Source organism: Chlamydomonas reinhardtii, chromosome 14 (assembly GCF_000002595.2).
Source record: "Chlamydomonas reinhardtii strain CC-503 cw92 mt+ chromosome 14, whole genome shotgun sequence".
NCBI lineage: Eukaryota > Viridiplantae > Chlorophyta > Chlorophyceae > Chlamydomonadales > Chlamydomonadaceae > Chlamydomonas > Chlamydomonas reinhardtii.
The window spans coordinates 1465016-1487393 of NC_057017.1; the positions used below are offsets into that span (position 1 = coordinate 1465016).

The window sequence follows — 22378 nt, forward strand, 5'->3', positions numbered from 1 at the left end:
CCCATGCGGTTTCTTGCCCATCGTCGCACCACACGGCCCTGCTATAATGCTCAAGCTTATGCTTACATTTATATTACACATATTCAAACTGCGTGACTGCGCCAGCATTTCATTCTGGTTTGGCACTGCACGATGCACTTGCAACACTCACAGTCGACGGTTCGGGCTCGTGCGGGGGCCCCAGGCCGATCGGCGCGCTTGGCCGCACCAGGCTCCAGTGGAGCTCATGCATGCTCATGCGCGGCCCGGGCGCAAGCCAGTAAGGCGAACTTGGCTTCCGTTAAGGGGGAGCTGCTGCAGCTAGTCGGCAACACCTCGCGGGGAGTGAGCACCAGGTGAGCCGGCTTTGTAGGATGCTGCAGGCTCTGCTTGGACCCCTAACAAGTGGCAGTAGTGCTCTGGGTGAGGGGTGGGATGGCCGTGAGGCCCCTCCGGGGAGGCGGGGATACGGAAGTTGCAATTGCGGGGTTGTGGCCCCAACCCACTGCATGGCGGCGCATGCTGCACGGCGATATAAGCTTCGACTAAGCCAGCCACTCTCTGAAGCAGCTGTATCAGCTTAGACAGCGCTGACGTCCCGTACACCATCCCGTACACCTTGCAGCCCGTCTGACCTGAAGGCCATCCAGGAAGCTGTGGCGGAGCTGAAGGCCGCGGGGGCCGGCGCCACCACCACGGGGCCGCAACAGTCGGGGACATGGGAGTTGGTGTGGACGTCAGAGAAGGTGGGCATCAGGGCTCAAGGGCTAGTGCAGACAGCGCGGACGCCGGGCGGAGGGAGGTTCCATGCAGCCATGTGCGTCATGCTGTGGCTTGGATGCTTGCAGGACTGATTGCAAGGAACGGACTAGACAGGCCGCATGGCTATGCGCCCCTCCGCTCACAGGAAACGTTATTTATCTTGGAGCGGGCGCCGCTCTTTGGGACCAAGGCCGGTGACGTCTACCAGGTCATTGACATCGGCAGCGGCGGATCGGGCGGCTACCTACAAAACGTCATCACCTTCCCACCCGAGGGCTCCTTCATCGTGGACAGCTCGCTAGCGGTGGAGGGGCCACAGCGAGTAGCGTTTAGCTTCAATGCCGCCACGCTCAAGCTGCCGGGCGGTAAAAAGCTGGGCCTGCCGCCGTTTGGCAAGGGCTGGTGAGTTTGTGAAGGAGAGCGCGAGGCGAGTACCCGTGAGGCGCTTAGGACCGGGCAGGAAAGCACTACGGTATCCCGCCGCACGGATGGTAGCGGCCTCGCGGGCACCCGTCCGGGATGGCTCAGGTGGTGTTGCGCCGCAGGGGTGTATACGCCTGGCTGTTGCGCTCAGCATGCGTGGGCAGACCGGTAAGCGGGATGGGGCTACCCGTGGGTTTGCCTATCCACGGTCATGACAAAGCCCCCAAATCCGAATGCGTTCGACTTGACAGGTTTGACAACCTGTACCTGGATGAGGAGCTGCGTGTGTCGTACGACAGCCGTGGTGACACGCTCATTACCCGCCGCGCGGGGCCGCCCCGGCGCTTCACGTGAGTGGGCGTGCGGGCGGCATCTTGGTGCTGCGGTGGTGCGGTGGTGCGGTGGTGCGGCTCGTCGGATGCGTAAATGGTGGTTTTTGGTCGGGGGCGGGAGTCCCCTGGCTTAAGTTCGTCCAGGCAGCATTCGATGGCCTTTGCGTGCTTGCACGCTCGAGTTGTCCTCTCTTGTAATACTGCAATCATAAATGGTGCACGCACATGGGGGCACGGCTTGTGACGCAGTGAGGGTGCGGTTGATTTGGTCATCTGATGATTGACATCCGGTATGGGTTTGATGCGGAGACGGCGGGGACATTGAGGGCTTGTGGGAGGACCGCCACGGGCGGCCATTAAAGCTGCCGAACAGGACGTTTGGTGTTCAGTAGTGGTGATGCGTGTGTCATTGGAAAGTGACGCGTGAGCTCATGCAGCTGCTGTGAACAGGGACCCCGGGTTGCTCAGTTGGAAAGACAACAAATAATTGAAATACCGCAGGCCGGAAGGAAGGCAGGAAGGCATGAGGTGTGTCGCGCCATTCTGCCGGCACTGCATTCCACCGGCACGAGCGTGTGTAGCCTAGGGTTTTGTGTCGCGTGTGTGACTGCGTGTGGACTTGAGCAGCTAAGACTGCTGTGTATCGCCTGCTTGGTGTAGGATTAACCTTGCTTGCTATCAGCCTGAGAGAAAGGTGCGAGTGAGAAGTTGCCGTACAGTTGGTCGGCGCACGTAGCGGGCAGTGACGCCTGTGAGCGGCACTGTCCGCTGTTACTCCATATTGGCTTTACGACGACTAATGTGTAGTTCTTGTGACTCGCTGAGAGCAGACTGATCACCTGCGGGAGCGAGAACGCCAAGGCGTGTTCAGCGGCAGGCAAGACTAGCGTTTGGACCAGCTAGCAATCGGGGGCATGCCCAGTGAGAACCGCCGGGGTACCGTATCTCACAACTCGGGGACTGCGACGGCAGTCCATTGTCCCAGCAAACCCGCAACTCGCGTATTCCTCCAGCAGTGAAGCAGCGTCCTCGCCTGGCCAGCTAGGTTATGTCTATGCCTAGCCTGGTTTAACACAGGTGGCCAGAGTGCATGCGCAACCCAGTAACTGCGGACAGGTGGCGGAGACATTCATAACCGGCAGAATGACACGACAGGTGCCGTGCGTGGGTGTGCACGTACATAACCGGCAATACGTACAGCCTGGAACAGTGTGAGGTGGCTTGCTAGATGCCAGCAGGTGATCTTTGGGAATGGCCGAGTGCGAATTCCTGATGCGCCTTGCTTGCACTCGAGCGATTTCTTGTTGCCTGTACCTGCCTTGCCCTGCAGCCAGCCCGCCACTAGCCACGGGGCATCTATTGCGCTCCCCTCACTCGAGGACATGGGGGCATCACATCTCACATGTAAGGGATGCCCGGAACCCGGGGAGGTCGGAAGTCGGAAGCAGCAGGCAAGGCGCCACACGCAGGCCGATTGCCGCAGAATTGACTGCAACACCCTTTACACCCTTTACATACACCGGGAGCAACGGACGACACGACCCCACAGGACCCCAAGTGAGGCGCCTTCCTACAGTCTTGCTCACTCAGATGCAGGATTGCATGCCAACACCAGCCAACGATGCAGTGACACCGCGCCCGTGTCATGTCCTATCCATTCATCCACGACAGGGTGCATGCCAGGGGAGGCCGTCCCATGGTGCATGCTCCCCTGACCAAATATGAATCACGTGCCGCATATACACACGGCCTCTGCCCTCTCCTCGTGGGCCCACCTTCAGTAACACCCGCGTGTGCAGTTCCCTCTGCAGATCCCCTGCAGTTTCCCTGCACTTCCCGGTCCGAAAGACACGGCTCTTGCTAAGTCAACCTGTCAACGCTACCGCCTGCGCACATTCCTGCTTAAATTTGGGGGCACCTTTGGTAAGGGTGGTCACGCCCAGCCTCGTACCCTCCTATATCCCACCTAACAGGTACCACACAATAAGATCAGTACTGCATAAATGTAAGTTTGCTTTCATTTCCGTATGTGACCCATGCAGTTCGTTGTAATTGCTGTGACACACTGTGACACAGTGTCAAACCCTGCTTTTGCACGCTGTGTCGGGCACACCGACCGACGCACGGCCCAGAACATGGCCCTGCCCTCTCCTCTCCTCCGCTCTCCTCCGCTCTCCTCCCCTGCCCTCCCCTCCCCTCTTCTGCCCTCATGAACGCTTCTTGCCCACCAGCTCCGCAGCCTCCTGCCCGGCCCCGGCGTCATGTCGGCCCTGTGGGTGTTAAAAGGGAAGTCGTAAGCGGTAGTCAGCAAAGTAAAAAGTATGAAGGACAAGGCACGCCGGACAAGGCAAGCCCGTGACCGGCATAGCCACTAAGCTGTGATGCACCTTGGCCGGTTGGCACCCTTTTGGGTTCTGGGTCTCGGTAGATTTGGGACTAAAATGACCAAACCTCCCCTCGCGCTACCGTCCGCATAATCCAGGCCTGCTGTCATCAACGTCGTGCACCCGCGCCCCCACGACTCCACGAGTGCACTATGCATGCGGCGCACCTGGGGTAGGTTCAGCAGCAGGCCGCCGGCAATGGCCAGGTTGGCTGAGAAGTGGCGCCGCAGGTAGCAGACGTAGTGCCTGCAACATGAGAGTGGGCCAGAAGGAACAGACGCAAGGGGCTCAGTATGAGGGGGGTGGCCCATCGCATAGCTGGATGGGTGCTGGAGGCTTCCGCGGTGCGGCCGCGTACACTGCGTTGCCGCCGCGCCGCCCGACGGGCCACTGGCGTTGGGATAACGGTGCCCCACACACAGCGGGCTTCGTTTTGTTTTATAACACACGGCGCAGCCGCATTAGCAGGTCGCGAAAGAGGTCTTGAGCCCGGACTCACTTGGACAACCAAACAGACGCCCAGAAGCGCCAGCAGGTGAAGGCCTCGGCCACAAGCAACGCCGCGAGCAGCGCCGGAACTCGCTGTACATCAATTTAATGACAAAGAAATGCGTTTGTTGATGGCAACAAAGCGCTTGGCCGACCAAGCCATTGTTCACTAGCCCAACCTGACCCCACTGGACGTCGGCACCTCAACATAGCGAGCACTGGGTCCGCTCTTCCTCCTTTCAAGGACGGCTACCCCCGCCCTCCCTTGCTCCCTCCCTCCCCTCCTCGTACCTTGTTGCTCATGCCCGTGACCAGCAGCACGTAGGCGGCCGCCTGCGCTGGCAGCCAGTTGTTGGTGGATGAGTCGCCGGGCGGCAGCCAGTGGCGCGCGTGCAGCAGCCGGGCCTTCCAGCGCGACAGGCCCTCGGCGGTGCTGGTGATGTCGTAGTACTGCCGGTGGGCGCGGTACGGCACAGAGCGGCGGCGGAGGAGGAGAGCGGATGTGGAGGGTTAGCGGTGGAGGAGGGGAGCGGTGGAGGAGGAGAGCGGTGGTGGAGGGGAGCGGTGGTGAAGGGGAGCAATGTCAGAGAGTGGTGGAAGCGAGCGATGGCAGAGATGCGTGGCAGACAGTAGCGGGAGAGTAAGAGCAAGTGGATTTGGGACGATGTGGTGGTGGAGGGGAGCGGTGGCAGAGATGGGTGGCAGAGATGGGTGGCAGAGATGGGTGGCAGAGATGGGTGGCAGAGAGTGGTGGCAGAGCAAGTGGCTTGGGACGAGGCGGAGCTTACTCGCACACAATCACGACGATACCCAACTTATCATGCGCTGCGTCGTAGGGCCTGCGTTCCCGCGTTGTCGCTAAGAGTCTTTCCTCGCTGCGCTGCGGGGGCTCAGCCCGCAAACACCTACCCAGTCTCCCGCCCACCCATCTCCACCGCCACGGCCGCCGCCCCCACTCGGCACCCCCTCCTCCCCGCCCGCACCTGCAGCGCGCATATGCTGATGAACAGCGGCGCCACGAGCAGCCGGCCCACCAGTATGATGAGCTGCTGGCCCGGCCGCCACTGCTGCGTGTACATCAGGCCTGTGCGGGCGTGTGTGTGTGGGGTCGGGATGGGGATTCCAGCGTGACGGGTTAGGAGGCGGAGACGTGGTGAAGAAGGGGACGGAGTGTACATGGAAGGGTGCGTGGGCCGCGTTAGCGGTGTGCCAGCAACGGAGGACAGCACCTGAGGGCGTGTGCGTGCGTGCGTGCGTGTGTGTGTGTGTGTGTGTGTGTGTGTGTGTGTGTGTGTGTTCAAAAAACGAAGCCCGCCCAACCCCATGTGTGTTAAAGAGCACAAGGAAAACATGTGTGTGTGTGTGTGTGTGTGTGTGTGTGTGTGTGTGTGTATAAGTCGTCAAGTACGGGGCCACGCGACGGCAGGCACCCACCTTTTGCTTTGCCCTTGCCCTTCGCCTTGGCGCCGCCCCCGCGCGCCCAGTCCCGCACCCAGTCCGGTACATAGTAGGTGTGGCCTGTGGCACGCACACAGACACACGCACACATGCACACGGACACAGACACACAATGTTATTTCCCCCGTTTCCTTGTTCAACACACGATGTTGAAAGCCGTGTCGTGTCATCCCCCGTGCAGGCAGTGCTGGCCGAGACACGAGCGGCCGTGTTGTTGCGGTAGGCGGGGACCCAAACACGTCAGCGACTTGCAGGCGGCAGCTGCGTGTGAGCAGCCCTCCAGCCTAACGGCTCCATGCGACCCACCAATGAACACAATGACGGTGCCCACCACCGCCAGCTCCTTGACCGGCAACATGTTGCTGGTCTGCTCCTGCAGCACGGCTCTGCGGAGGGGCGGGCAGGGGCGCGGTGGGGTGCAGGGTAAGGTGGGGCGCAGTGGGGTGAGGTGGGGCGGAAGGGGGACAAGAGGGTCAGGTGGGGCGCAGTGGGGTGAGGTGGGGTGAGGTGGGGCGGAAGGGGCAGAAGGGGGACAAGAGAGTGAGGGAGGAAGGGCTGGTTGCGGGAACCCCTTCCGGACTGCGCGATTGATCCTGCACTCCAACACACAACATCCCAAACCTCTGGGCGCACGCCCTCCTCCGGACCAGCGACACGCACATCCGCAACACGGCACGTCCCGTGCAGGTGTTACCTACGGCTGCAACGCCGCTTGCCCAACCAGCCAGTGCCCAGCCAACCCGCGGGCTCCCCACCCGCGGCCCCCACCGGCACATACCCCTCGCCCCACTCACACAATCTCTTCCCACAGCTCGAAGCACTGAACTGCCAACCGCGCCGCCAGCCAGCCCGCCGCCAGGCTGGTGTAAGTGCCTGAGAGTTTGCGCGCGGGCATTTGTTGTGAGAAAACGCACACGAGGAAAAGGTCGACACTGTGCATGGCAGTGCGTGAGTGCGTGCGTGCACGTGCTCAGACGTACAGTCGGCAAGTAGCATGGCAGTTCCGGCTCCGCTTCGAAGCCCATCCGCGCGTCCAGACGGCATCCATGGCCCATTCCACCACCACATTACATCGCGCCCACATCCTCGCCGCCCCCCCCCCTCCCACGTCATTGCCACCGCTAACCGCAACCACCTACCCACCCGCCACCCACCCACCTGCCAGCATGAAATGAACTACCCACCCCACCCACCACCACCACCACCCATCCACGCCACCCACCGCCACCCACCCACCTGCCAGCAGCGCCACCAGCGCCAGCCCGCTGAGCATGGCCGGCAGCGGCGGCACTTCGTCCGCCACCCAGGACAAGTCGTACCACTCCCGCCAGCCATACCTGCAACGTGCCACGTGCGTGCACGGCATGGGCGTTTCCCGGGTTGCGCTCGTGCAGTGCTGCGAGGTGTGGGCACACGCCAGGCCACCCAATGCAGCAGGCACGTGCCGCCCCGCCCCCCGCCCCCGACATCTCGCGCAAACCCCCGCTCTCCTCCTCGTTCGTTTGCATAGGGTTTGGTTTAGTTTGGGCTGGTATCTACAACAACAGCCCCCGTCTAATCATGAATTTACCCCCCCCCCCCTGTCAGGCCGTGTCGCCAGGCCTCTACGGCCTACACCGCCACGCCTTCACGGCCCATGCCGCCTTGGGCTCCCTGAGCCCCTCTCCGATGTATTCGTCGGGCCCGATCACATATACATACAAATACCCCCACTGCCTTTCAGGGCCTGGCTATCCCCCCACTCCTCCGCCTCGCGCCCCTCGCTCTCACCCCTTGATAGTGCGCCACTCGCTCAGCTCCTGTGCCAGCAGGTTGGCAAACAGCGCCGCCAGCAACAGCCGACCCGCCAGGCGCAGCCGCCTAACCCATAGAGGCGTGTCCAGGCCTGAAAGACGGCAGTGCGCCGTGCGTCATGTGTTGCGTGTTTTTGTATGTTTGTGTGCAGGGCGAGGGGCGGAGGACGGAGAGCGGAGGGCTCGGAGTGGTTTGTTGCAGCTGCGGGGCGGGGGCGGTAAGGCTGGGGGTGACATGTGACCCCTAGCCGGCCAGCACCGGAACCCATCTAGGAATGTTACGGCACGGTACCCGCACTCCTAGCTGCCCTCCCCCTCCCCCCCCCGTTCCCCTCCCCCGTCGCGGCTCGTGCTCTCACCCCGCTCCACTCCAGACAGCGCCTTGGCCAGCGCCCGAGTGGAGGCCGTGTCCGTCAGACCCGCGCCACCCGCGCCGCCGCCAGTCGCGCCGCCGCTGGCGCCGCCGTAATCGCTAGGTGAGCCGTACCTGCAAGCCAATACAACACAGGGCGATAGCAGGCACACGTAAGCCTGGTACCAAGGGAACCCTTGAAGGAAACCATACAGGTGCAGCCCTTAAACCCACAAGACCTTGTTTACAGAACAATACAGCTGCAGAACCGGCGGCTTGTATTGTAGGCCCTATTCAACGCAATGCCTGAGCTCACCCTCCCTCCCCAAAAAACCACTGACCCGTTCATGGAGGAGCGGGGGGTGGGCAGCCCGCTCTGCATCGGCGTCGTGGCACGCGACAGCGGGTAGCGTGGCGACATCACGTGCGGCGAGAGCGGCCCCGCGAAGGGCCCCCCGAAGGCCCCGCTGCCGCCAGCGCCGGCCAGGCCACCCAGACTGCGGCGGCCGCTATAGCCGCCAGAGCTGAAGCGAGTGGCGCCGCCGCCACCGCCGCCGCCGCCGCCACCGCCGCCGCTCGGGGCGATGCCGGCGCTGCCGAGCCCACCTCCGATGCTAGTGGCGGGGCTCCCAAGCCGGCTCCCCGACCGTCCTCCGGCGCCGCCGCCGCCGCCGCCGCCACCGCCTGCGCCGCCTGGGCTGCTGCGATAGCTGTTGCCGTGCAGCCCGTGCATTCCATGCAGCCCGTGCATTCCATGCAGTCCGTGCATCCCGTGGCCGTAGCCGCCACCCGCGCTGACGTGTGGATAGCCGTCGGCGGCTTCTGCTTCGGCGGCCTCCGCCGCCGCCATGGCTGCTTCTATCCTGGCCACTGGAGCGGAGGTGGTCCACGCCAGGCGTGAGGGAGGGCCGCCGCCACCGTTGGGTACGGAGCTGATCGGGCCGCCTGGGCTGCTGTAACCGTGGCCGTGGCCGTGGCCGGCTCGGGGGCTCCCGATTTCGACGCTGCCGCCGGCGCCACGCAGCTGGTGGGGGCCCAGCGAGGCGCCCGGGGGCGGCGGCATGGCGTTGGGGTGCTGGCGGATGAAGGGTGAGCGTGGGAGGGCGAGGTCATGGCTTGTTCGTACGTGGGCACCGTGTGTGGCATGGTGTTGGTCGTGGCGGGGGGGCTGCGTGAGCAGGTAGGCTGGGCGGGTCCGTGCATGAACAACAGGCCTGCGTCCTGTGCGGGTGTACGGCCTTCAGGCACGCAGCCTGACGTGATTCCTGGCGATTTTACAGCCCCTGACATCAAGCGCTCACCACGGGGGGGAAGGAGAAGCTGGGGCCGGGGCCTATCCCCTGCAATTCCCCAGGCATGGACATTCGGCGCGCCTGCAGGTGGTCCCCATCGAAGGGCAAGTCCGCCTCTGTGGGCAGACGGTGGTCAAGGACGCCGTGCATCCCAGGCAACTCATGAAAGTCGCCAGTATCGGACCAGTCCGGATGCATGCTAGCCAGGCGATGCCGGGCTGCGGCTGCTTCAGCCCAATTTGCAGAAAGCCCCCCATCATCACTTCGTCGCCGCTGCTCGGCCCAGTTGCTGAGACCGCCATCTTGGGTGCGCCGTCTTGCCACATATACTGGTTTCTTTGATGAGTCTGATGAGTCGCCCGAGTCTTCTGCAATATTTCTCCAATGTTTCCCCGGCACTATCCGGCCGAGCCGCGAGCGAGTGGCGCGATGCTCAGCAGGTGGTTGTTGTGGCAATCCATCTTCAATGCTGCTGGCAGGGCTCGCGGCACCCGAGGTGGCGACACTGCGGGCGGAGTTCCAAGGGCTATGTGCGCTGCCCACTTGCCTCATTGTTTCAGTGCCAGAATACTACATACATGACTGGTGTATTTAACTCCAACGTGACATACAGCTCGGCAAGGCGCTGGACGACCAGCCGGTTAAAGGTGCCGCACTCTCAAATTCGCGCCCACAATTTTCATCATCAAAGAGTGCGGTTCGCTCAGAAATACATTGGCACAGTTCTTGTCTGGTGATGGTTGTTACAGAATTTCGCAGAGACAGAACAGAGACCGTTTTTAAGGCTCAGACTCGGTTATCCCAGCTGGACATATCGAGTTCAAGAGGGTGAGTATTCTACATACAACACGGACTGATACCGCTCAACTCGAGAGGCCGCACACCCGTCTCTGTGCAACACCCGTGGAGCCGCGGGCATCTACTGCAGCTGTCTACTCCCGCGTCCAGTCTCGTGCTCAAAAGGCACCGCCACCTGCACGTACCATTGTAAAGCGCACTACAGATGCTGCGCTGCTATATTATAAAAGATTAACACTCTCTCTGCGCGCGCATCCATCGGGCGCTCGCACTTGGGAGGGTGTGGGCGTGTGTGGCACGGCACGCAAAATGCCTCACACATCAAACAGCAGGGGCACCGCGCCGGGGCACCATTGCCCGAAAGTGCTTGCCGCACGCACAAACCCCTAACACTAAGGCCTGGAAGTCCGGAAGTCATGTCTGCATGCACACTAAAAACGCTGCTGCTCGGAGTCGCGCGCGCTTCTCTGATTCGCGCGTCTTTGGTCACAGGTTCGGCGAGGCGGCTCCAGTCATGTACCGGTACTGCCGCACGTCATTACCGTACCGTAACAAAATGCAGGCTAGCGCTTAGACCGACGCTTGTACCTTCACGGGCTCTGCGGGCGTGTCCTCCTCTTCCTCAGGCATCTCCTCCTCCTCCACTTCCTCCGCCGCGCCCTCGAACGCCTCCATTGCGGCCTCCGCCTCCGCCTTCTTCGGTCCTTCCGTCGCCTTTGCCGTCTCCGCCTTCGCCACCGCCTCCTTCGCCTCATGCTTCACCGCCGCAGCTGCCGCTGCCGACTCCTGCGGCACCTTCAGCTTCTTACCGGAGCCGGTGCTCGCGAGCGCCGCCACCGCCGCCGCTGGCGCGCCGCCGCCCGAGCCGCGCAGCACGCCCCCCGGCGTCTCCGTTGACGCGTCCGCCTTCTTCGCAAGCTCGGCATGCACCTGCGAGTTGGTAGCAAAAAGCAGTAATGGCGAGAAGCACTACGGCAGTTGTTGCGTAAGCTGCTCCCTTTGTTAACTGGCTGGCAGCGTATGCTGGCGATCTCATCCCGTGATCAACTGTTGAGCACGGTGGGAGCTGGTGGCAAGGGCGACTCGCGCGGATGACCCAGTGGACCCACCTGCGCAACCTTGCTCTTCGGCGGCGCCGCCTTCACGGGGGGCACGCCGCGCGGCGACGCCTTGGCCTTTGCCGGCGTGTTGGCGGCGCTGGTGGTAACACTGGCCGTGCCGTCAGCAGCGGCCGCGGCGGCAGTAGCAGCGAAAGCCTCCGCAGCGGCAGCAGCAGTAGCAGCACTGGACGGGGACGGGGATGCAGCCAACGCTGGCGCCTGCTCCGCAGGCCCCTTGGCAGTAGCGTCCTCCTTTGCGACATCCGCCTTGGTAGGGCCCTCCTTGCTCTTGGCGGTGGTGCTGCTGCTGGGCCTCGGCCTCACCGCTGCCGCGGCGGGGGCAGCTGCCGCGTCCTTGCTGGCGCTCTTCGCGGCGTTCGCAGCGGCAGACGAGGGCCGGGCGATGCCCGAGCGGGAGGGCGTGCTGGGGCGCGCGGCGCCCGCCGGCGCCGGCGAAGCCGCGCCGGCACCCCCCGGCCCACCTGTGGCCGCCGCCGCTGTGGCTGCGCCCACCTTCGTCGGTGAGGGGGCGACTGACTCCCAGGGCTGCGGCCGAGGGGACCGGAAGGTGCCAGAGAAGCTGGTGCGTGTGTTGGCCGAGGCGCCGGGTGTGGAGCTGGCCGCCGCTGCCGCCACGCCGCTGGGAGCCGTCGCCGCGCCGCCCGCAGATGTGGGGATGCTGCTGGTGCTGGCGCGCACGGCGTTGCGCGGCGCCGAGGAGGGGCGGGAACTGCTGCCCAGCGTGCCGGTGCCGGCAGTGGGGATGCTGTTGGTGGAGGCGCGGACCGCGTTTCGCGGCGCGGATGAGGGCCGGGAGCTGGGGCGCGAGTTGGTGCTGCCGGCAATGGGCGTGGTGGCGGCGACGGCGGCGATCCCTGCTGCGGGCGAGGCTGTGAGGGGCCGGCGCTGGGCGGAGGAGGGCCGGGAGTTGGGGCGGCCAGCCAGGAAGGGCGACTGCTGCAGTGTGGGCGCGGGTGACGTGGGGCTGCCCAGCAGCGTACTGCCCTGCAGCGACACGCGCTGCTTGTACTGCTCCTGCGGGGCGTGCAAATTTGGTGGCAGGGGAGGGGAGGGTGCGGGAGCACGGGCTCAAGCATGGTGTCATGCCGAGGATGTTAATGATGCCAGCAGACCCTGCCGGCATCCCTGCCCCACCTCTCTCCCGCCAACCCCTACACGCGCGCACTTGCCGCCCTTGGCCGCGCCCCGCCCCCCGCCATCCTATCATCCCACCTTCCCGCCCCGGCACACACCCACAAGCCCCGCCCGGCCACCCCCAACCCCCAACCCGCACACCCGCCACACCCGTCCGTCGCACCTTGAGCTCATGCGACACCGCCAGCTCCCTCTCCAGACCCGCGATGCGCTCCTGCAGCCGCACAATCTCGCCCGCCATGAAGCGCACCTCCTCCAGGTGCCGAGTCACGTGCACCGTGCCCTCGTCGCGCGGACCTGAGGGCAGCCGCGCCAGGCAGGGCGGCGGCGTGGGGTTGCGTAGTTGAGTGGCGGGGTAGGACGCGGTGAGAGGCGGAACGAGCGCCCTTGTGTTCATGAGCGCCGTGTGAGCGGAACGACACGCGTTGCAAACAACACCCCCGCCAGCCAAACTCGAGTGTGCAGCAGTCGCACAATTCCGCCGATGTGTGTAACGCACAGCGCTGGCTACTAATGCTATAAACGACACCGCCGGCGCCGCTGCAGCCCGTGGCGCCCTCACCTGCTTTGACCTCCGCGACCGCCACGCGGTTGGCCACCGCGGTGGTGCGCGCCAGCTGACTGACCAGCACGCCCACCTGCACGGACGACAGGCGAGGTGGCGGCGTGAGTCCGATGCATTAGCCCCCATATTCACATGCGGTAGCCAAGTCAGGCTACACGCAGCTCCTCTACCGTACCTCATCCCGCTCACCGCTTTGCCGCTGCACCCACACTCCAGAACCCTTGCCGTGGTATCCGCAGCCCCCTGGGCCCCGCAGCCCCCACAGCCCCCACCACCTTGCAGCTCACCTCTGTCTCCAGCGCGTTGCAGCGCGCCTCGCTCGCCCGCAGCGCCGCCCCGGTGCGCGCCGCCGCCTCCTGACTCGCCTCCAGCAGCTCCTTGGTCTTGGCCAGCTCGCCGGACAGCCGTGCCTTTTCCATGTTCTGTCACAGCAATGATTTTGTTGCATTGCCGCTTCGCAACAACAAGTTCCTGAGTTGAGCTGCGCTGCGCTGGAGGTACCAAAAGCCAGGTGCCCTCCGCCCGCACTGGGCCTGCCGCGCTCCTCTTCCCCCAGGTTCCCGCCGCCCTCGCAACCCGCGCACCTGCGCCCGCATATGGTCGGTGTTATTCTTGGCCACGCGGGCCGCCTCGTCCAGCTGCTTCCCGGCTTCCAGCAGCTTGTTGTCCAGCTCCAGGACCTTCTTGGACAGCGCGTCAGCCTCATCGGCCTGGGGGGCAGCCGTTCATGGAGAACCGAATGATTTACACCACAAGGACGGTACGGTATGAAGCACGGCGGGGCAAGCGCTGGGGCTCCAGTCGCCAGTTGGGTGCAAGCAGCGCGGCGCTCATCCGACCTCGCCACGTATGCCTTCAAGCAACCACCAGTCCGCGCCGATTGCTGGACCCACATACGAGCCCCGCCCCCCGCTGTGCATTTCGGGGATAGGGGCTATTGTCGAGTGCCACTCCGTTGTCAAGGCATAGGCCACGCTCTCCTCCTCGTCCTTTTGCAATGAGTTCGGCTTAACATGGGCTCGTATGTACAAACCCCTCCCATCCCCCATACATGGCAACACACGGCATGCACCCCCAACTGAAGGCCACGAGGGGCCGCATGCCCGGGCTCTTCTACACACCTTTTTCTGCAGCGCGTTGATATGCTTGTCCTTGGCCCGCAGCAGGCTCTCCAGCGCCCGGATGTTCTCAGCCGCCTTCTCGCCGTCCATCTTAGCCATGCGCAGGTCGGCCTGAGGTCAGCAGCCAGGGGCCAGGCCAGGTCGGCACAGCGTGGACGGATCAGGCCGGCAGCCCATGCAGCACTCCTGCTTCCTATGCGGCCCGACCCACATCCAATAACTGACAGCGGCCGCGCCCTTGCCTCAAGGCCCGCGTCCTCGCCTCAAGGCCAGCGCACGCGGCCTCTGAGCTCCCCGCACCCCGCTTGCGAGCACCGGGCAGTCGAACGAGTTCAGCCACCGGCACTGCACACGCCGCCATCCCCACCACTGGGATGGCGGCGTGTGGAATTGGGATTGGGTACTGGATTGGTTCAGAGTAAACCCGCACCACCGGCACGCCACCAGCAGCCCGACCCACCTGCAGGTTGGCCATCTGCAAGCTGCTGGGCAGGGGGTTGGCGGGTGCGCCCCCGGACGCCGTCACCGCGGGGCCGGAGGCAGCAGCGCTCACGGCGTCGTCCACAGCCGCGTCGCCGGTGACCGGCTGTGCGGTGGGAAAAGGCAGGAATGCACATCAGAATGGGTCAATGGTCCGTATGACCTGTAGAGCTCCCTGTGCACAGGGCTAACACAACCTGGGCCCACCATTCTACCGTTCTGCTATGAATGGGCCAGCAACGGACCCACGCCCCCAGTCTTGCTACAGGAGCTCGCGAGCCTACCGTCCTGGTGCCGCTGCCGTTGGCCGCGGCTTTGCCCTCCGCCGCCGCCAGCACGCTGGCCGACTGCTCCTTGTCGCCCTTGCGCAGCAGGCCCGCCAGCTGCGCCTCCGTCTTGCGCTGAGGGGATTCACGATTGCCAAGAGGAGCAGTTGAGCACCCGTCAACACAGAGGGAGCTGGATATGCCGTACTGACTCTGGCCTCCTGTGGGGGCGCCCAGCCCCAGGGCGCGAGCCCCGCCAAGCTGATTGACACAGTAATGCCCGTTGTGCGTCAATGCAAACCGTCTGCCATAGGGGTTGCTGGCCGGCCCACCTTTTCCACTTTGAGGGTAGCAATCTCCTTCGCCATGTTTGTCACCTCACTGTGGGTGTGACGTTCACAGCAGGGCAGTATGGTGGGGGTCTGCAGTCGGCAACCATCTTGGCCGGCCGACATGAAGAACGAGCACGCTGCGCTGCTAAACAGGGCGGAAGACCATATCCGAGCGCCCCGAGTGATGCGCACGCAACCATCCCGGTGGGCTTACCCCTCCGTCGCCAGGTTGCGCTCCTTCAAGATGCGCATGTCCAGCTCACTCTGATTGAGTGCCCTGCAGTGACGGGGATACCGCATTGGCGCAACTCCAAAAGCGTGGGGCGACGCACGGCCCGACTGCCGCACGCGTGTGCTCCCTCACCCACCTTGCCCAAGGGCTTCACCACCTGGCCCATACCTACATCCCGCACCCCGCCTGCCCCTTGCGCAGCTTCCTGACCAGCTTGCCCTTCGCCGTGCGCTACTGCGCTGCCGCACCTGTCCTTCGTGGCGACCTGCGCTTTGAGGGCGCCTATCTCCTTCGCCGCTGCGTCCAGCTCCCCTGCCTTTGCCTTCAGCAAATTTTGAAGCCTGTATATGACATGTGAAGGCCGACCGTTCAGCGACGTCGCTCCAAAAAGCAACTACCGCAGTGTCCCTTGACCGGCATGCGAAACGAAGCCTTTCTCTCTCTCACCGTAGCACCTCTGATGAGGGCATGGCCGTTGGTCGATTCTCCACAGGACCAGGCGTTGGCTCCTGCGGCTCCGCGGTGCCCTGTGTTCAGCAAGGGCCAAAAGTTGACACTCCCGCGCTGGGAACCCAACTTCGCGTTTGCCATATTCATGAAGGCGGGTGTTCTCACCACGTCGGCCATTTTCGGGAGCTTCCAGATCGCAGCTCAGAAGCACATAGGAAAGCGGAGTCAACGCGATGTCAAGGTACTTTGGCCGACAAATGGATGCCTTCGGTGATACAAGTATATAGAGGCAACACGCTTATCTGCGCATGTCCACTTTGGCCTTTGTCGGAATGTTGCGCTACTGCATCCCAAGCGTGTCCGTGTCGAAACCCTGGCGACCGATACTACTTGCGTGCTCCCACCACTACATGCCCGCACTGCACCTCAAGTATTATATGTCGGGGCCAGAAGTTGGGTCTGTGCATTTAAGGTTTTGCTCACCTGCTGTGATGCCCGAACTGTCAAGTCGCATCCCTAGTCGCGCATCCCTAGTCCCAGGGACTCGTCTCCATGTTGCCATGCCTGGACGCTTTCACGGCGATGCCTGCATGAGCGGACTCAGCTGCGTGCACGTCAATATACTCTCTATATCACGCCCTTTCAAATTGTCCCAGCCGGAATCTGGCACTGTTGCAGAAGGAAGCCTACGCACATACTGCCGTGTCTGAGGCTCTTGGCCAGTGCACGAGTGCTTCGCTCGTTCATCCTTTCCCACCGCATAGCTTCCGGCGTTAACACGCTTAACACGTAGTCAGTCGCATTGCAACCTCCCGCTCCTTCCATGTTAATCTCTGGGCGCACTGGCTGCAGTGACGTTCAGGCATGGCCCCGTTCCCGGCAACGCGCATGACGGAGATGATGTGCCAACAGCAAGAGGCGGGGGCTGCTGTGTGGCTTCTCCAATTGGACTTTGGGCGTTCGGGACCTACAGACGCTGTGTTTGTGCGCGGTTGCGTGCTGAAAGGGGTTACATGTGGGGTGACATTGCGACACTCATGGACACAGCCAGGCCCCCGCATATGTACGAGACACGTACGCGCACCCGAGGAGAGCACCCCCGAACGTCCCCCATGCTCCTCAAGAGGGCAGGAACTTCAGGCTTGGCTTACCACTAACGCCAGCGCTGCTCACCTAAGCCGTGGGTCGGCATCCGACTAGGTGGGCCCAGCCTGCCTGCCATGTCCCCAAGCGGGCTGGTTTAGCTGGTTGCAGCGCAAGTCACACACCCGTCCCCAATGCGCGTCCGCAAACTTCCAGCCAGCCAGCAACTCGTCGGTACAGTAACTCCGGCGTTCGACCGGCCGCGTACTCCTGCCCTGCCGTTGCAAATTGTTTGCCATCTGCTGGGTTCTGGGCATCAGCTGCACCCTACGGGACTTTACCAACCTGCCTTGCCACTGTCCCATCGCACACCCGTCCCCATTTTGGGATTGGAAGGAACTACACCCACCTATCCCCCTGCTTCGATGCTTTGGCAGGTGGCTCATCGTCGGCAGTCAGCCGAGCCTTACACGGCCCGTGGGCAATGCCCTGCACGTCCATCCGCGGCCAACGCCGCATGCACTCCGAAGCCCGCTGTTCCGTTGACTGCCGGGACGGTTCTCGAAGATGGTTCCTGGTGTCGCGGCTCCTATGCCAGATCCCGCAGCCGCGCCAGGGCCGCCCACAGGCCACAGCGGCGCAGCGCACAACGCCCTCTTGGCAGCGCTGCCACCTCTGCCGCTTCTGCCTGTCATCGGCCGTCCGCCTGGCCAGGCTTTCCCACCCTGCCACCCGTGCGCATTGCCATCCTTTTCCCAACACCGCGTCCAGCGCGCCGCAGCAGCCACCATTGGCCCAGCGCCGCAACTGCCGGGCCCTGCCGCCACCGCCGCTACCAGCACTGTGTACAAAAGCCCGTAAACATCAATAGCAACTTACAACTGCCCTCGCCCTCTCGGCAGCAATAGTAACAAAGCAGCTCGGTCACTTCATAACCCGTGCCCAATACATACAGCTGTTGCAGTGCTGCCAGAAACTCCTGCCTCACAGCGCGCCCAGAGTGCCATGCACATGCCCATTATCGCAGTTATCACCACGCGCAGTGATTGTGTGCGCCTCCGCCTTGATCAGCTAGGGCGCCGAATGGCCACACACACCATCCATGCAAATGCTCACTCACATCTGCACCGTGCATTTGCATTCGTGTTCTCACAAGAATGCACCCAAGTGACATACATATACGGTCCCCGTGTACCTGGCATGTGAGAGCTTCTTGGCACTGTTGGTAGCGGTTATATGTCGTTGTGGTGCCTACAATTCCGCGGTCCAACGTGTGCCCGCTCATCCCCGCAGCCCTCATGCGGCGTGCCGCCCTGTCGACAGCGCGCTCAGGAACTCGGTCGGCGACAGCGCCTCCAGGTCGAACTTGTTGCACATGGGGCACTTGGGCTCCGTGAGCGAGTTCCAGCACGTGTTGCCTGTGTGTATAGGAGGCACGTGCGTGCGTATGCACGTGCATACTCTGGGCGCGTTCGTATGCTGGGCGCGTGCGTCCTCGCTCGCGTCCCGCTGTTGCATGAGCGTGTGATCTGGCGGCGCATGCTAGCATGCGCGTATGGCACGGTACTCTAGTTGCAGAAACGGGAAGCATGTATGTGTGCCGCCGTACGCGACACACTCGGCGGCACGGTGCCAAGCTTAGCTGTCCGCTTGTCACCATGACAACTCTCCGCCAGGCTAGGCCTAACGCAAAACTCACAGATGGCGTGGAAGGGTCCGGCCGCGCTGAGCACGGTGCAAGACAAGAAGTTGGTTTGGTTGACAGTCAAGTCCTGCCCCCACTCCTGTGCAAGCACAAGTACCAAAACAAAGGGCATAGCATGCCTTGCGACGGTCGACCAACGGCGGCTTTCTCCATATCCACATGCGACTCACAGAACACCGGTCAGGGGTTGCTGTAACTCGCCGCGGCTCGCACCTGTAGGCACACCATGCAGTCGGGCTGCTCCTTCGCCAGAGCCGCAAGCAACGCCTCCATCGGGCTCAATACGGAAGCCGCAGGTGCTGCTGCTGCTCCCGAGCCCGAGGCTTGCGCCTCCCCAGCCGCCGCCTCGGCGCCCTGCGGCTGAGCCTTCTTCTTCTTGCGGTTCTTCTTCTTTTTCTTCTTCTTCTTCTTGGCCGCGGCTCCTGCGCCGCCCTCGCCGGCTGCTGGTGCATCTGTAGCGGCGGCGGCCGTGACCTCACTGCCAGCTGCCACACCCTCCAACTCATCCTCATCATCCTCGTCCGACTCCGAAGCCGCAGCCCCCGCCGCCGGCGCAGCCGGCGGCGGCGGCGGCGGCGGCGCCTGTGCTGCCTGCTGCGCCGCCGACACCTGGGGGGGCACACGTGCAGCTGCATCCGCAGCCGCGGCCGCGCCAGCGGCAGCAGTCGGAAGGAAGGGTGTGCCCTCCAACACGACTCGGGCGTCAAGCGGCGCCAGGTTAGGGTCCAGGCGGGCGATGCCGGCCTTGCGCATCATGCCTTGCAGCGAGCGCACCACCAGCGGGAAGCGAGCCTGCGCGCGTGGGCCGACGGCCGATATCACGACATGTTGGCGGGTGCAGATAATGAGATAAGGTGGAGGCAGAAGGCAGCACGAGGTATGAGTACACGGACCGCATGGCGGTACACGTGGCATGGGTGGCCCGCAGCGCCTGCGTATGATACTTCCAGCCGCCCGTGATACCGTTGTCGTTGGTACATTACCGTACATACGGCATGCGAAGAGCTGTCGTGCCAAAACCCGCCAAACTCCGCGTCACAGCCGTTTCCATGCTTGCCGCTGCCCATAGGTGCCCCATGCCACCGCGCACCACCACCCAGCCCAGCTCGGACCAGCCCCCGCACGCGCCCCACGCACATGCGCGCTGCTGCCCACCCACGCCGCCAGCCGCTGCAGACTGGCCAGCACCAGCCAGGTGCCGCGCTGCACCGCCGGGTCGCTCAGCGGCACGTGGCGCGGGTAGGAGGGCAGCAGGAGCTTGGCAGCCTGACATGGGGAAGTCAGGTGGGCAGGCGGACACGGGGAGGCAGAGGGTTGGAGGACGGTTGTGTAAGCTCAAATGGTGGCAGAGTTGCGATGTGAGGGTCAGGGGAAAGTGGCGTGCGTGTGCGGGCCAGGAAGGAGATGGGACGGAGGCGTGAGACAAGCGCAGGGCATGTACGCGGCATGGCTCACATGCTGACAAGTGACAAGGCTAAACACAATATGTTTCCTCAACCCTCATCAAACCCAAACCCCGAACCCGACCCCAAACCCCCATCTCGCCCGCACCTTGTCCTCGAGTGGCCCCACGAAGCACTCGTCCCCCATACGCAGTCCGTACTCGTCCCGGTCGGGGTTGCTGGCAGACATGGCGAACAGCGCGTACTGCAAAACACACACACACACATATAGGGGTGGTGGTGGTGGTGGTGGTGGGGGAACAGCAGGGGGGTGGGCACAAGATCGCACTCTTCATCTACCCAGCATACCCAAACACAAAAACCACGGCCCGCCGTCCTTGCCACCCTAGGCCGTTGGCCGTGTGTGTCACACGCAGTTGTATGTGTCTTACGTAAGCCGCCGCGTCCGCCCAGATGTGGCCCATGAGTTGGAAGTCCAGTGTCACGGGCACGCCGCACTCCCACGCCAGCCACTCGGGCATCTCGTACGCGCCCTGCAGGCCCGGTTGGGCGACGACACATGCCGGCACGCGGGTTGTGGGGAGGGTCTCCTCGGACACCCCAATGGGCCAGCGAATGGCGCATCCAGTGGGTAAGATGATGCCTTTCAGTGTCTCGACGCAGAACCTACAGAGCAGAGCTGCCAGGGAGATACAGCCCGGCGGCCGCCCGGCCGCCCGGGTTGCCCGCAAACACCCAGGCTGCGGCCCCAGGGCGCACCACCGTACTCCTTCCCCCCTTTGCTGTTCCCTGCACGCGTACAGCAACAACCGCGCTCTGTACTTCTGCCCCTTGCCCCAGTCGCCCTGCCGCCCTGCCGCACAGCCACCCTGCCGCCCTGCCGCCCTGCCGCCCAGCCGCCCAGCCGCCCTGCCGCCCACCTTGAGCGGATTGGCCAGGAAGGGCGTGGCGCCCGACCCCGGCGGCCCCCAGGCCACCCGGTCCTCCAGCTCGTTGACGGCCATGAGGTCGGGCACGTCCTCGTCAATGACAGTGTCGTACGCGTTCAGCAGCGCGCGCCTGTTGTACGGCGTGCGCGAGTGTGCACGCGTGGTACCGGTATGTGTTTCACGATTGCGAGCATGAGGTGTGTATGTGTGTGTATGTAGCAATCGTGGCGAACGTGAAGGACAGCATCGGGTAGTCTGTAGACGCTGCGCTCCCCCCGCCCCCCACTCACACACATCACCACGCCCCTCCCCCGGTCGCCCTCTCCCCCACACACGCGCCCACACGCGCTCCCCCCCCCGACACCTACCTGTACGGCAGGCTGATGCGGCCCTTCAGCGCGAGGAAGCACGCGTCCATGGCTCGGGCGGCCTCGGCGAATGCGGCCAGCTGCCCCAGCCGCCGCTGCAGCTCGCGCTCACCCAGTTCGTCCTCCACCTGGTGGCGTGGTGGCAGGTAACACAAGGTTGGTGGGTGAAAGGTTGCAGGGTCAAAAACATTTGGAACAGGATATCAGCGGTTGGATGGGGGGGGTGCGATGGGGTGTGTGGGTGGGGTGGGGGTGGATGGGGAGTGCGACGGGGGGGGGGGTTGCGAATACACAGGATTGTGAGACTCCTTCGTCTCGCCCATCCGGTCAAACGGTACAACAGCTGGTGCTGATTTTGGCAAGCGGTTCGCGCATTTTGCACGCACGGCGTCGAACCTTTTCCCGACTGTGCTTTCCGTGGACACGGGCGCAACAGCTTGCGGCATTTGACGGACAGGCACGGGGGCAGGCAAGGAGGCAGGGGGAAAGGTCGTGGGGGGCTCAGGCCATCATCGCGGCTAACTATGCAGGTTGTTAAAAGCTGATACGCATGAGCGACGTAGCAGGTACGTGGCCGCGTGTAGCGCAACGACCAACCGCCGGCACCCACACGCCTGTTATCCCCCACCAGGCCACTGCTGACCTACCTGCAGGAACTGCGCCGCGCGCGCCTGCGTCTGGCGTTGCCACTTGATCATGGCGGGCACAACCACCCGTTGCAACTCCAAGCCGGCGCGGATGGCTTGCTCTGTCAGCGCGTGTCAGCGGGAGCCACCGGCATCAGGGGGCGAGTGTTGCGTGCGACGAAGGAAACGTCGCAAGCCCCAATTACTTTGCTCCCGCAAGCGCGCTTTGAACTACCTCGAGGCTTCAATCGATGCCGCAGGCGCTCGATGCGGTCGCCGCTGACAGCGCTCTCGCGGTCGGCACCTTGGTCTGCTCTGCGAATGATGGTGGCTTCGCCGACCAGGTTCAACGCGCGCTGCTTCTGCCGGTCTGCCAGGAAATCCAAGGGAATAGCATTCACAGCTCGTTGCAGGTATGTGCGAATCGCCGCGAGGCGACCGCGATCGCTCGTGGCAACTATGTACTCCATGGCTTTACTCCGGCAGCGAAACGACCTAGGC

At 63.6% G+C, this 22378-nt stretch overlaps 4 protein-coding genes across 4 annotated transcripts; 1 reads left to right on the plus strand and 3 right to left on the minus strand.

The window, feature by feature from the left end:
- Nucleotides 1–83: 83 nt before the first annotated feature.
- CHLRE_14g618050v5 (uncharacterized protein) lies at nucleotides 84–2318 on the plus strand. Its single transcript, XM_001689781.2, has 4 exons — nucleotides 84–335; nucleotides 605–725; nucleotides 887–1143; nucleotides 1416–2318. The coding sequence occupies exons 1-4, from the start codon at nucleotides 133–135 to the stop codon at nucleotides 1516–1518; spliced, it is 684 nt and encodes a 227-aa protein (XP_001689833.1). The 5' UTR covers nucleotides 84–132; the 3' UTR covers nucleotides 1519–2318.
- Nucleotides 2319–2787: 469 nt separating this feature from the next.
- Nucleotides 2788–9943, minus strand: CHLRE_14g618100v5 (uncharacterized protein). The gene is made up of 13 exons (XM_043070118.1): nucleotides 9274–9943; nucleotides 8314–9047; nucleotides 7980–8107; nucleotides 7598–7712; nucleotides 7064–7164; nucleotides 6622–6700; nucleotides 6134–6213; nucleotides 5804–5887; nucleotides 5353–5453; nucleotides 4661–4819; nucleotides 4380–4462; nucleotides 4048–4126; nucleotides 2788–3766 (listed from the first exon to the last, which is right to left on the minus strand). The coding sequence occupies exons 1-13, from the start codon at nucleotides 9412–9414 to the stop codon at nucleotides 3704–3706; spliced, it is 1947 nt and encodes a 648-aa protein (XP_042916791.1). The 5' UTR covers nucleotides 9415–9943; the 3' UTR covers nucleotides 2788–3703.
- Nucleotides 9944–9995: 52 nt separating this feature from the next.
- CHLRE_14g618150v5 (uncharacterized protein) lies at nucleotides 9996–16203 on the minus strand. The gene is made up of 14 exons (XM_043070119.1): nucleotides 15929–16203; nucleotides 15761–15840; nucleotides 15562–15654; nucleotides 15296–15358; nucleotides 15082–15130; nucleotides 14768–14884; nucleotides 14464–14589; nucleotides 14004–14114; nucleotides 13467–13592; nucleotides 13170–13304; nucleotides 12880–12955; nucleotides 12481–12614; nucleotides 11172–12197; nucleotides 9996–10992 (listed from the first exon to the last, which is right to left on the minus strand). Exons 1-14 carry the CDS (start codon nucleotides 15938–15940, stop codon nucleotides 10633–10635), a joined length of 2508 nt encoding a protein of 835 aa, XP_042916792.1. The 5' UTR covers nucleotides 15941–16203; the 3' UTR covers nucleotides 9996–10632.
- A 557-nt stretch (nucleotides 16204–16760) lies between these two features.
- Nucleotides 16761–22363, minus strand: CHLRE_14g618200v5 (uncharacterized protein). Its single transcript, XM_043070120.1, has 10 exons — nucleotides 22113–22363; nucleotides 21899–21999; nucleotides 21252–21379; nucleotides 20875–21013; nucleotides 20386–20487; nucleotides 20103–20198; nucleotides 19689–19817; nucleotides 18765–19343; nucleotides 18546–18630; nucleotides 16761–18264 (listed from the first exon to the last, which is right to left on the minus strand). Exons 1-10 carry the CDS (start codon nucleotides 22345–22347, stop codon nucleotides 18143–18145), a joined length of 1716 nt encoding a protein of 571 aa, XP_042916793.1. The 5' UTR covers nucleotides 22348–22363; the 3' UTR covers nucleotides 16761–18142.
- Between the last annotated feature and the right edge of the window lie 15 nt (nucleotides 22364–22378).